At 40.9% G+C, this 14,085-nt stretch overlaps 1 protein-coding gene across 1 annotated transcript in view; it reads left to right on the plus strand.

Annotated features, from left to right (window-relative positions):
- LOC145414371 (muscle calcium channel subunit alpha-1-like) overlaps nt 1-14,085 on the plus strand; it is a 1,622,725-nt gene that overhangs the window by 1,066,936 nt on the left and 541,704 nt on the right. Inside the window, exon 28 of the mRNA XM_080283905.1 lies at nt 10,851-10,997. Coding sequence (XP_080140031.1) covers nt 10,851-10,997 — 147 coding nt within the window. The remainder of the gene's footprint in view (nt 1-10,850; nt 10,998-14,085) is intronic.

The following is a 14,085-nucleotide window of genomic DNA, read 5'->3' on the forward strand; positions in this document are numbered from 1 at the left end:
CATGCACGGCTACGTACGCACGGCGACGATGTTGATGTGGACGATGTTCGTGAGTGGTTGGACGACGACGAGGGCGATCCTGGGTATCAGACGTTGTCTGATATCGAGATCGCGTCTTCGGTTGCTGGTGTCAGTCCCGAACTTGAAGATTCCGACGACGAAGGCGATGATGATGCAGACTCCGCCCAGCAGGACACTACTCCAGCCATCCCCAAGCTGAGCGCACTCCGGGAACATCTAGAGTTCGTCCTAGACTACCTGGAACACCCGGACTGCGACAGGGAGATGGGGCCCTTGGGACTCGTGGAGGAAGTGCGTGCTTTCCGGCAGCGCATCATCAATCGCCAGAATCGTCGGTCCTTGCGTCAGTCAACGATTGACAGTTTTTTCAGGCCCGTGACCCCGCTGTGCCAAGCCCTGGTTCCACTCCGTTGCCTCCCCAAGACAGGCCCTCATGCTCCGAGCCACAGCCCAGCACATCAGCTACAGTGGAGTCACCGCTCGACGTGAGTTTGCGGCTGTCTTCAGAGTCTTCTGTAGTCGGTACGCCATCACCACTACCCACCGATGCACCCCTTGGACGCCTGCCAGTGATACTCTCGGGCTCTGACAGTGAATAAACAGCAAGAACTTCTCCACTAGACCACACGGGAATTTTGAGTGTTGTGCAGTGAAAAAAACGGTGTGTTGTGTTAAGGTTTTCAAGTTGGGAGAAAAGACTAAGTAGAAAAGAAATTTAACGTAACTAACCTTCTTTGTTTTGGCTGAAACTTAAAAAAACTTGGGAAAAGTTAATGTGCAACACTTAAATTTAATGGAACATTATTTGGACTAAAGTGAACACTGTGAAAAGAACGGACTTCTGTGTGTTAGTGACTAAGTTCAGTGCAAGACTTCAGGAAGAGTGTAGTGCAAGTGCTTCAGGAAATCGTTCTTACTGTCAGAGTCCGAGAGGAGGCGGTTATTCATCGAGGTGGCCAGGGACTTGCTGTAAGTAGCCAAAATGTTTCATGTTGTACTATTTTCCATACTATATTTACCAGAATGTTTCATATTGTATTTTTTCCCATACTATACTTACCAGAAAGTGTCATACTGTACTTCTTTCCATACTAAACTTACCTCATGCATGTGCAGTAGGAATGTGTTTTTCAGAGTTCGGTTAGGTTCGGTTAGGTTAGGTTCGGTTAGAGTCCATAAGTACCAGAATGTTTATTAATGTATGAACATACTTCTAAACCCACATTTTATGTGTCTATTGCATTTATTTCAGTCATTTATGTGCCTTATTGGTGTGATTTGGGTGTTAAATAGGTGCTATGCATGTCCGGAGGGAGTTGTATAGGTGTTTCTCTGTGTTAGGGTCCGTAAGTACAAGTCCATAAGCTGGGGCCCAATATCCGGACAAAACCAATATCCGAACCTACCGATGGCTGTATTGATCCGGATATTGGAGTGATTACTGTATATATATATATAGTATATTTATATATATATATATATATATATATATATATATATATATATATAAAGTATATAAAGTATATATGACAGGGTGGATAGACAAGGATTGTGGAAAGTGTTAAGAATATATGGAGTAGATGGAAAGTTGTTGAATGCTGTGAAGAGTATGTACGATGGTGCGAAGGCTGCAGTGCGTGTGGATGGTGAACTAAGTGAATTTTTCTCTTTGAAAGTTGGTTTGAAACAGGGATGTGTCATGTCTCCATGGTTGTTCAATCTGTACATGGATGGGGTAATAAAAGAGGTACAAGGTAGGGTAGTGGATGTTGGAGTGGCCCTGGTGAGAGAGGATAGTGTTTGGAAACTCCCTGTACTGTTGTTTGCAGATGATACTGTGTTGTTGAGTGAAGACGAAGAGGAGCTGCAAGGCTTGGTGGATGAGTTTGAGAGAGTGTGTAAGAAACGGAACCTAAAGGTGAATGTAGGGAAGAGTAAAAGGATGGTCTTTGAGAGAGGTGAAGTTAGTGAATGTACAGCGAGGTTGGATGGTGAGGAATTGGAAAATGTGAGTACGTTTAAGTATTTGGGTAGTGTGATGAGTAAGGATGGAGGTTTGGAGGGTGAAGTGCTTGAAAGGGTACAGCAGGGAAGAAAGGTTGCTGGTTCCTTGAAAGCAGTGATAAGAAACAGGGAAGTGAGCATGGAAGTGAAAAAGTTACTACATGACAGTATTGTGATACCAACTCTAACTTACAGAAGTGAAGCTTGGACATTGTTGGAAGGACACAAGTCAAGAGTGAGAGCAGTGGAAATGAGTTATATAAGAGGAGCCTGTGGAGTCACGTGGAGAGAGAGGCTGACGAATGAGGATATAAAGGAACGTTGTGGTGTGGATGTGAATGTGATAGGAAGCGTTATGAGGAATACACTGAGGTGGTTTGGCCATGTGGAGAGGATGGAGGGTGAAAGACTGACGAAGAGAGTGTATATGAGTGAGGTGGAGGGGGAGAGAGGGAGGGGGAGGCCAAGGATGAGATGGAGGGATGGGGTGGAGAGGTATATGAGAAAGGGGGGTGTGAGTTGGGAGCAGGGCAGTGAAATGGCGGGGGACAGGGCAACTTGGAGGCGATTTGTTTGTGGCCACCCCAAACGGGATTGAGGCGTCTGGCAATAGATAGATAGATAGATATATATATATATATATATATATATATATATATATATATATATATATATATAATATATTAAGTATATATATATATATATATATATATATATATAAAGTATATATATATAAAGTATATATATATATATATATATATATATATATATATATATATATATATATATATAAAGTATATATATATATATATATATATATATATATATATATATATAAAGTATATATATATATATATATATATATATATATATATATATATATACTTTATATATATATATATATATGTGGAGAGGATGGAGGGTGAAAGACTGACGAAGAGAGTGTATGTGAGTGAGGTGGAGGGTGGAAGAGGGAGGGGAGACCGAGGATGAGATGGAGGGATGGGGTGGAGAGGTATATGAAAGAGGGGGTGTGAGTTGGGAGCAGGGTAGTGAAATGGCGGGGGACAGGGCGACTTGGAGGCGATTTGTTTGTGGCCACCCCAAACGGGATTGAGGCGTCTGGCAATAGATAGATAGATAGATAGATATATATATATATATATAAAGTATATATATATATATATATATATATATATATATATTGCCAGACTCCTGAATCCCGTTTGGGGCGGCCACAAACAAATCGCCTCCAAGTCGCCCTGTCCCCCGCCATTTCACTGCCCTGCTCCCAACTCACACCCTCCTCTCTCATATACCTCTCCACCCCATCCCTCCATCTCAACCTCGACCTCCCCCTCCCTCTTCCCCCCTCCACCTCACTCACATACACTCTCTTCGTCAGTCTTTCACCCTCCATCCTCTCCACATGGTCAAACCACCTCAGTGTATTCCTCATAACGCTTCCTATCACATTCACATCCACACCATAACGCTCCTTTATATCCTCATTCATCAGCCTGTCTCTCCATGTGACTCCACAGGCTCCTCTTAAATAACTCATTTCCACTGCTCTCACTCTTGACTTGTGTCCTTCCAACAATGTCCAAGCTTCACTTCCATACGTTAGAGTTGGTATCACAATACTGTCATGTAGTAACTTTTTCACTTCCATATACTCACTTCCCTGTTTCTTATCACTGCTTTCAAAGAACCAGCAACCTTTCTTCCCTGCTGTACCCTTTCAAGCACTTCATCCTCCAAACCTCCATCCTTACTCATCACACTACCCAAGTACTTAAACGTACTCACATTTTCCAATTCCTCACCATGCAATCTTGCTGTCCATTCACTGACTTCACCTCTCTCAAAGACCATCACTTTACTCTTCCCTACATTCACCTTTAGATTCCGTTTCTTACTCGCTCTCCCAAACTCATCCACCAAGCCTTGCAGCTCCCCTTCGTCTTTACTCAACAACACAGTGTCATCTGGAAACAACAGTACAGGGAGTTTCCAAACACTATCCTCTCTCACCAGGGCCACTCCAACATCCACTACCCTACCTTGTACCTCTTTTATTACCCCATCCATGTACAGATTGAACAACCATGGAGACATGACACATCCCTGTTTCAACCCAACTTTCAAAGAGAAAAATTCACTTAGTTCACCATCCACACGCACTGCAGCCTTCGCACCATCGTACATACTCTTCACAGCATTCACAACTTCCCATCTATTCCATATATTCTTAACACTTTCCACAATCTTTGTCTATCCACCCTGTCATATGCTTTCTCCAAATCCATGAAAGCCGCATACAACTTCTTTCCCTTCTCTAGAAACTTTTCCACTAAAGATCTAAGAATGAATATCTGATCTACACAACCTCTTCCCTTCCTAAAGCCTCCCTGTTCTTCTCCAACTAATTTCTCTGTTCTTTCTTTAACTCTGTCAATAAGTATCCTACCATACACTTTTTCTATTATACTAAGAAGACAAATGCCCCTATGATTACCACACACTTCTTTTTCCCCTTTCCCATATGTCCTCAAAATTATTATAAAATTAACCTAAATGCAGAATTTTCTTGAGGGGGAGCACTGTAAGCTCCCCCCCCCCTGAACCCCCAGCTTTACGGGAATAATGTATATACATATATATATATATATATATATATATATATATATATATATATATATATTGTCATACTGTCCAGTATTTCTGTCTATTCTGCTGAAGTTTTATTAAAAAAAAAAAGAAAATTGGAGCATTTGAATTTTAGTAATATAAGGTTATTGGAGAGACTTAATCATAACTCAGTGGCACAGAGTACTTAAAAATGACTTTAGAATATGCTCTATTTATGTTATATACCCATTCCATAATTATGGCCTTAAAATGATTATAAAAAAATGACCTTAGAATATGCTATATTTATGTTAAATACCCATTCCATATGGCCTCAGAATTATTATAAAATTAACCTAAATGCATAATTTTCTTGGGGGGGAGCACTGTAAGCCCCCCCTCCCCCGAACCCCCAGCTTTACGGGCTCGCTGTGCTCCCCAAATCATGGGCTGCACAGTTAAAAAAAAAAAAAAGCCCCCCCCCCCTTTCACCTTTCTGGGTACACCACTGCTGTGAAGTATACATGCAACCAAATGTGTGGATGCATTACCTGTGAGATGGAGCCAAAGATGATAAAAGCTTGAATGAAAAGTGAATGGATGTGAGGCTCTTTCACCCTGTTTATTAGTAGGAAATAAGGTTAGGATGATATTGAAATGACTAGCAACCAGCCACTCATTTTTCAGACCATATCTTGCATCATGATTACCCATACCAACATTCCTTAGACAACCTAATTAATGCTTGCAAAATTGCTGTTAGAATATTGCTAATATTTTGGCAAATTTTTCTTACAATAACTGCATAACTTTTGTGTCTGCAAAGTGGCTTTTACATACTTTTATGGCAAACTGAGGTAAGACAAACTTTTTTTTTTTTTTTTAAAGATGTGGTTTGAATAAATTATGTTGTACACCATTTTGATTATCAGTAAACTGATGCTGCTTATATTACCTGGTCATGAAAACGAAAGGTACAGTACAGTGTAATAGCTAACCACATCACTATTAAAGGAGCACTTATTGACGGTGTGTGAAATTATAACATCAACTGAACTGTTGAGAGTATTGGGATGTATGCTTTTTTATGGGGTTATGTGGATAGGAGAGGGTGGAAGACATTTAGGTAGCTGGTAGTCTCTTTACATCAAAATAACATTTCCCTTCACACTAAGGGATGTGTTAATGCTGCATGTGTGAGACTAGAAATGATTTTTGGTAGTGAAACTTGGGTAGTAAATGAGGAGCATATGCATAGTCATGCTTCCTGGTATGACGTAACTGCAAATGGCAGAGTTGCGAATGAGCAGGTTAAAGGTCAACCTGCAGTATGCAGAATTGTGAATAAGCAGCTGAGAGATTGGCTGGGAAGGCATTGGTAATGTGATGCACAGGGGGTGATTGAGGTGGTCTGAACATAATGAAAGAATGAATGATGAAAATTGAGTGAAATATCTCTGAAATGTGAATATGGATGGTAGAGCACCAAGAGGTAGACCAAGAGAAGATTTCAAATGAGGTCCTACAAAATAACCTCGTGGTTAAAAAATTAACAATAATCTTGCCAAAGATAATGCATCACACACAGCCACAGGATCAGATGGACAAAGCTGGCATGCACAAAGTGTTTCAGAGGGAAACAAATGATGTGGAATATAAACTAATACTGTAATACGAGGGGCGTTCAAAAAGTTTCGGCAACAGGGTAATAAAAGCAAAATTAATAGAGATACACATTTATTGAAATTCACACTCCTTCAACATACTCTCCTCTAAGGTTTACACACCTCTGGAGCTGTGTCATCCACTTAACAAAGCACTCCGAGTACTCAGAAACAGGTATACTCTTCAGTTCTGAATTTATCCTCCTGGCAAGGTCCTGTTCCCTTCGAGGAGGATCCCACCAAGTTTTTTCTGACAATTTAGGGAATAGCCAAAAGTCACACGGTGCCATCCTGACCTGGCACCGTGTGACTTTTGGCTATTCCTAAATTGTCAGAAAAAACTTGGTGGGATCCTCCTCGAAGGGAACAGGACCTTGCCAGGAGGATAAATTCAGAACTGGAGAGTATACCTGTTTCTGAGTACTCGGAGTGCTTTGTTAAGTGGATGACACGGCTCCAGAAGTGTGTAAACCTTAGAGGAGAGTATGTTGAAGGAGTGTGAACTTCAATAAATGTGTATCTCTATTAATTTTGCTTCTATTACCCTGTTGCCAAAACTTTTTGAACGCCTTCTGTAGAGTGTATTTGAGTACTCATTCCAGAATCAGAAAAATTTCACGAATCCTTTTTCTCACACTGCCCAAAAATAGTGTACCATTAACCCCTTAACCGCGGGGCGTCACTTTCGTGACACTCAGGTGCAATGGATCATACCGCGGGGCATCACTTTTGCGATTCTTTGTTATTTTGAATTCTCCTGGGCTCTCAAGTGGTGGCTTATATCATCTATCAGTACTGCCAGTGTCCAACAATAGTCAGCACTGCTAATGTCATTTGTACTCCCATCCATTGTTGACAATTTAGCTATTTATCCCCGTTCTTGACTTCCCTCCCTACCTCCCCTCCATTACCCTCTCCTCTCGCCTGCCTGGCCACGCTGCGCTAAGCAAATATTCCCTGGAATTTTCCACTGATTTCATCCATTGAAATAAGCCCTATGCCCTATTCTTATACAAAAATAATATATACCAAAAAAAAATAAGGTAACTGATAGTGCCATACACCTGGAGTTGGCTAATTATCACCTGGCAACACCCCACGTGCACTTGTTCGCTAATTTTCCCTGGTAATTTCCCCTTGAAATATGCCGTATAATCTATTTTCGTAATAAAAATATATATACGTATAAGAAAGCAAGGGAGAAGCCTGAGTAATATTTACATTCACCTGGAACTACCTAATTTCCTGCCAATCATTTCAGAGCATATAAATTAGCAGCTTTCACCTCGCTGACTTGGTCAACCCTTTGCGGCCCTATATCCGCCTCATCATTTAGTTCAGTGTAGTTTCTTGAGATGAAAGCACGTAGCACTCGCGCCCCTCCATTTCCGCCGCTTCTAGAGGGCCCTGTGACCTCTACCCCTACTAAACCTCGTGTGGGAAGGGGTAAAGGACTAAATGACTCTGCTGTGGAGCATGAACTGACTAATTTATCCATGATAATGATGGACAGTGACTACAATCTTTCTGGTGAATCGTGTGATGAGCCAGTGGAGGAAATGGTGATAAACTACGAGTGCTTCAGTGTCCCAAGTTCATCCTGGCTCCAAGGGAAAGGAGCCCTTATTTACTGGAAGTGATGGTATATAATTTAGTGTAAATAAAATAGAAATGTAAATAATTACTAATATAAGAATATGAGTACAAATACTTGGAGTAATGACAGACAAAGCTTTGCTCTCTACGCTAGTTTACTGAACGAGAATGAAAATAAACTACTATTACTGAAGGAAACCTATGGATAAATACTGTATATATATATACAAGTGTAATAAAGTAATAGGAATATAAAGTGTGAGTGTGTTTATGAATAATAAATGACAGAATACCAGCGGGGAACGAACGCAAGTGGGAAGCTTGTACGCTGCTTTCACAGTGTTTTTTTTTTTTTTTTTTGGTGTATGGATTCCACACTACTTGAAAATCATAGAATAGTGTTTCTAGTGATAATATCAGGCTGTGGTAATCATATTACGGGGTGTCAGAAAGTGTAAAGTGGAGAATTCATTACCCAACTTCAGAAGTCTCCACCTACGGTACTCGACAAAGGCTCAACAAACATCTCAGGAGAAAGCTGAAGGTATGTGCCATATGCACATATAATTATAATATTCTAGGACTAATAACTGATTTTTGGCAAATATTTTTAAAAAGTAAGTCGGAGCACGAATATCCTCACGGGACGTGCAAGGAGCGCAAAAACATGACCGCGGTGTAGGGGTTAAGTAACCCCTTCAGCCTAAGGATGTCTTTATTATATTTTTGCAATTACCGTATATATAACTTCCATTAAGGGAAATGGACAATTGTTACTTATGAAGGTACATTATTTTGTTTTTCTTAGACTTTTCTGAATTTTTTTATATGTTTTGTTACTTTATATGAGCAATAACATCCCAAAGTTTGAGTAAATTTGGTCGATTAGTTTTTACAGAAAAAAAAAATAATATATGCATAATACGTATAAAGTAAGATATGCGAGAAATGGGAAACCAAGGGAAGTGTGTTCATCTGATCTCTGTGATATTTGGTAGTATTGTTAATAAAACCCTCATTAATAAATTGCCCTATCAGCTTTATAATATTCTTCACCATTGCTGAACAAAAAAAATTCCCAAAATGCCTATGTATTTATCCCAAATTTTACCCCCTTTTTGTCATGTTCAAAAAATCATTACAGTCATGTTTGTCAGTCTTGGAAAAAAATACTGGTATAAGCACAAATTGTTCCCCTTTCATTCATCTTTTTGTAGGTATTTTGCTTTTTGTGTTACGTTCAGAACCAATGGAGTTATATCACTCCAAAGGACAGTAAGTTTAGTTCTGAGATATCACTCGTTTTCTGTTGACTTGCAGTGTCTATACTGTACGATTAGAAACAACTCAGGTAATTTTTTCTTTATTTTATGAGTTAGGATTAGGGATGGTTATGAAGAGGAAGAGGGTGTTGGAGAAGACAAAGTTGGAGAGAAAGACGTAGAAGGTTGGGGGTCATCAGGTGAGGTGGTGGTGGGGGGGGGCAGGTGAGGAGGGAGGTGGAGATAGTGGAGGAAGAATTGCTGCTTCTAACACGTTTTTCTTCCCTCAAAATGGCATCAAATTCTTCTTTGCTGCTTTCCAACGTTGCAGTAGCTTCTAAGATGGTCACTCCATCCTCAAAAAGTTCCAAAAACAAAGAGAAGTGGCCAAGATTAGCGCAGACTGAGAACAGGTTGAGACCAAGGCTGGCACGTCTCACTCCTCCCAGTGTCATAGCATCTCTGGCATTTCCTGCCTCACTGCCACCCTCCACACACACACACACACACACACACACACACACACACACACACACACACACACACACACACACACACGCTCGCTGGTGCAGTGGTAACGTTCCCGCTTGCCAACTGGTGGACGGGAGTTCGCGCCTTGCTCAGGTTGCGAAAAGTTTCACTGACGAAGTGGGTGGTTACTGTCCCCCTTGAGCAAGGGGACGGGTGTGTGCGTGTGTGAAGGTCACAGCCTTGCCCTTAGATCGGACTATATGAGCTCTCAGCTTCCTTCCGGGAGGGTAAAAGCTGACCATCACGACAATCAAGTGATCCTGACCGACCCGGTGAATTACACACACACACACACACACACACACACACACACACACTCCCATTGCCAGATGTATTACATAAGTTTTGCAGAAAAAAATGGGAACAAAGTGGGCATATTATACATTGCATAGAAAATGGAGATTTCTGTAGGTAAGTGACCTCAAAATTGGAATTAAAAAATATTTTTTTTGATGGGGAAAGAATTGTCGTATAGCTGCCAAATTTTTACAGGGAACGAGTGATACTTGGAGCTATTTTATGGGATAACTTTCGCAAAATGCCTTTGTCGGTCAAAAATTGGTTCCTGCTGGTGTCCACTCCCCTTAACATTATTATGAGTGATATCTCCGGGACAGAATGAAATATTCTGTTGTTGGACCATGTGGAGAAGATAGAGAATGAGAGACTGAGTAGAAGAGTGTATGTTTGTTAGGGGGAGGCAGTGGGGAGACTGAGGATGAATTGTGAAGAGGAGGCAGAGGGGAGACTGAGGATGAACTGAAGGGATGGAGTGATGTGTGAAAGAAGGGGATGTGAGTTGGAGAAAGGGCAACTTGCTGGCAGAAGACAGAGTGATGGTGAAGTATTTTGTTTGTGGCCATTCTTTATGGGTTTGAGCCATGTGGGTATAAATAGATGGAGAGTTTGGTGGAACAGAGTGAAAAATATATTCTTGGACGTAGGTACTGTAATTAATTTTTGCAATGTACAGAGGATATGTAGGTAATGTTATTACTGTACTGTTCTCAGGGAATATTTAGTTTGTATACTTACCATGTATATCTCACTGCATAAATAATTATTTAATTTTCAGCCCAGTGAAACCATTTTGATGTTTGTGTAATGCTCCAGTTCATGCTGTGTCATTCCAACCTAGGGGCCACTATATCGTGTACCATGATGGGGACATCACAAAACCCATGGTGGAGAGGCGGATGTGGGAAAAGAATGCATTCCATTTTGACAATGTAGCCAAGGCCATGCTCACACTCTTCACTGTCTCCACCTTTGAGGGATGGCCAGGGTAAGTACCCTTCTTACTATAGGCCATCATCATTGTAAGGCTGGGATGGTTCCAAAATAGCACACTTTTTTCCCTATACAGGTCTCCCTCATTATCAAAGGAGCCATGTTCCTAAGATATTGTCGATAAGCAAATCCCGTTTTATTAATTCATTACCAAATGGGCGCGGCCTTTCCATATTTTCTATTGATATTAGGACAGTATTTCACAGGTTACTTGCTGTTATTCCTTGATTACCACAGCTACTGGGGATTTTTACAGTCTTACCTCTAAAAGAGAAATGAGGATTTAGAATGCGCAAATTTTCCACTGAGGCCTGCCAGTAGCCGGTCATATGTAACGTTCCTAACGAGCATTTTTAAATTTGAAAGCTGGCTGTCAAAGGCAAGTGAGGTTAGGTTAGATTAGATTTGGTTTGGTTAGGTTAGTTTTGGTTAAATCACTAAGTTCCTATTGCTTTGACACAGGATACACTGACATGGCCAGTCGAAGTGATGGTTGGTAAACAGCATGGCCAGGTGGAGAGATCGTTGGTAAACATTGCTGCGGGCAACCTGCTGCATTCTTAAATACCCCCAAATAGGTATATTTCGTCGTTTTCCAATCACTTCTTGCAGTCACAATGGAACAATTAACTTCGGTATCTGTGTTGCTTATGTACCAAAATTGCGTACCTTGAGATCGTGAATTTGTTATAATATAGGTGGAATCACTGTGCCCATTTAGTAAAGAATTACCACTAGAAAACAAAATTTTTCTTCTAAAATGATTGTTAAGAAGTAGGAATGGCAAAGGTTGACAGTTAAGCAATGAAAAAAGCACAGAAACAAGTGAACATTCCACCAGCTACAAATCCGTGTTTGTGGCTAAGTTATGGAATGTGGTAATGGGTATAGGTCTCCAAATTTGCAAAGGGCAAAAGTGCACAGAGAAGAGGTGCAAAAAGCACAGAAACAAGAGAGCATCCAGGATGGGAGGAGATTTGGAGACCTATACCCATTACTACATTCCACCAGCTACATGTTTGTAGCTCATGAATGCTTTGTTGTTTCTGTGTTTTTTGCACCTCTTATCAGTGCACATTTCCCCTTTGCAGATTTGGAGACCTATACCCATTACTACATTCCACACCTTGGCCACAAACATGTAGCTGGTGGAATGCTGTCTTGTTTCTGTGCTGTTTTCATCTATTTATCTGTCCACTTTTGCCATAACTTCTTAACAATCATTTTAGAAGAAAATTTTTCTAGTTTATCATCTTTTTGTGGAAGTATAATTTTGCATAAAGCCAGAGTTAGATTTGGATTGTTACATGCATAGCATACTGAAAGACTAAAATGAGGGTGAAGTGCAAAATGGCATGCTTACGGGTGACCTTGATGCGGTTTTCAGGTCATAACTCGCAAATTGTAGCCTGAATGCATTTCTAAACATGAAAAGAAACATCTAGACTTGACAAGCAGCATTTTAGTGTATAGTACACTTGCGTACACCTTTTTATTTTGGAGTGATGACTGATGAAGAAGAAAGAAAGAAAGAAGAAAAACAAAACTGATATTTTTGCGGTTCGATATTGTGACTCCCACGAAGGTTACGAAGACTTTGCAAGTAGCTTTGCACTTGAATAGCAAAGGTCTTTTATTTTATAAGCTTAGAACTAAGCTTTAAGACCATTTTCACACAAATGCTCCAATACCCTTTGGTATGGGACACCAGTTTGAACCTGTTCCATTCCTTTTTTTTTTTTTTTTTTTTTTTTTTTTTTTTTTTAAATGCAAGGAAGAAGGAACCAAAGGCCATGAGCCCGCACTAACAGTTCCCTCCAAGAGAAAAACGAAATACAATAGAGAGCCAAATTCAAGATCCGATCATTTTGAGATGCCTTGACACACTGCGTTTGAAAGACTGGAGATCATAGGCAGCAGGAAATACAGACAGAGGGAGACAGTTCCAGAGTTGACCTGTTGCATAAATGAAAGACTGGGAGTAACGGTTAACTCTTGCATTAGAGAGTCGGACAGAAAAGGGATGAGAGTTTGCTGCCAGACGGGTGCTACGTGCCCGTCATAGAGGTGGAGGAATGCATGCAGACAGTTCAGAGGAGCAGTGACCATTAAAGTAGCGATAGAAAAGAGATAAAGATGCAACAGTGCGGCGAAGAGACAGAGGTTGAAGGGAGTCAGTAAGAGGAGGAGAGTTAATGAGATGAAAAGCCTTTGACTCCACCCTATTGAGAAGAGCTGTATGTGGGGAGCCTCCCCACACATGAGAGTTGTACTCCACACAGGGACGGATAAAACCCCTGTATAGAGTCAACAATTGTGCAGGGGTAAAGAAAGAGCGGAGTCGGCTTAGCACACCCAATCTCTTGGAAGCAGATTTTACAAGAGATGTAATATGATCTTTCCAAGATAAGTCCCAAGTAAATGAAACCCCAAGCATGTTCAAGGATGATTTAGGATTAAGCTGAATATTATTAAACATTAGTGGGTATACCTGTGAAAGATTTTGTCGGGTTGATAGGTGTAAGAACTGAGTCTTAGATGCATTAAAAACAACCATATTATTTTTACCGCAGTCAGAGATACGAGCCAAGTCAGACATTAGGTGTGCCATAGCCTCGTCCCTTGTTTGTTGAAGCAACTGTTGAGATGGGTGTTGCGGGAACCGAATGGAAAGGTGAAGACTGGAGTCATCAGCGTATGAATGGATAGGGTTAGATGTACAGCTTAGATCATTGATGAATAAAAGGAAGAGAGTTGGTGATAGGACAGAGCCCTGAGGAACACCACTGTTGATAGATCTAGGAGAAGAACGATGGCCGTCTACAACAGTGGCTATAGAATGACCAGAAAGGAAGCTAGCAATGAAGGCACAGATAGAAGGATAGAAACCGTAGGAGGGCAGTTTGGAAATTAAAGATTTATGCTAGACTCGATCGAAAGCCTTTGAGATGTCAAGTGTAATGGCAAAGCTTTCGCCAAAGTCCCAAAAGGAGGATGACCAGGAGTCTGAAAGGTAGGTGAGAAGATCGCCAGTGGAGCGTCCCTGACGGAACCCGTACTGATGATCGGAAAGAAGGTTGTGA

This window comes from Coenobita brevimanus, chromosome 99, assembly GCF_032717465.1.
Source record: "Coenobita brevimanus isolate Jiangsu-jjx chromosome 99, ASM3271746v2, whole genome shotgun sequence".
In the NCBI taxonomy this organism is placed as follows: Eukaryota; Metazoa; Arthropoda; class Malacostraca; order Decapoda; family Coenobitidae; genus Coenobita; species Coenobita brevimanus.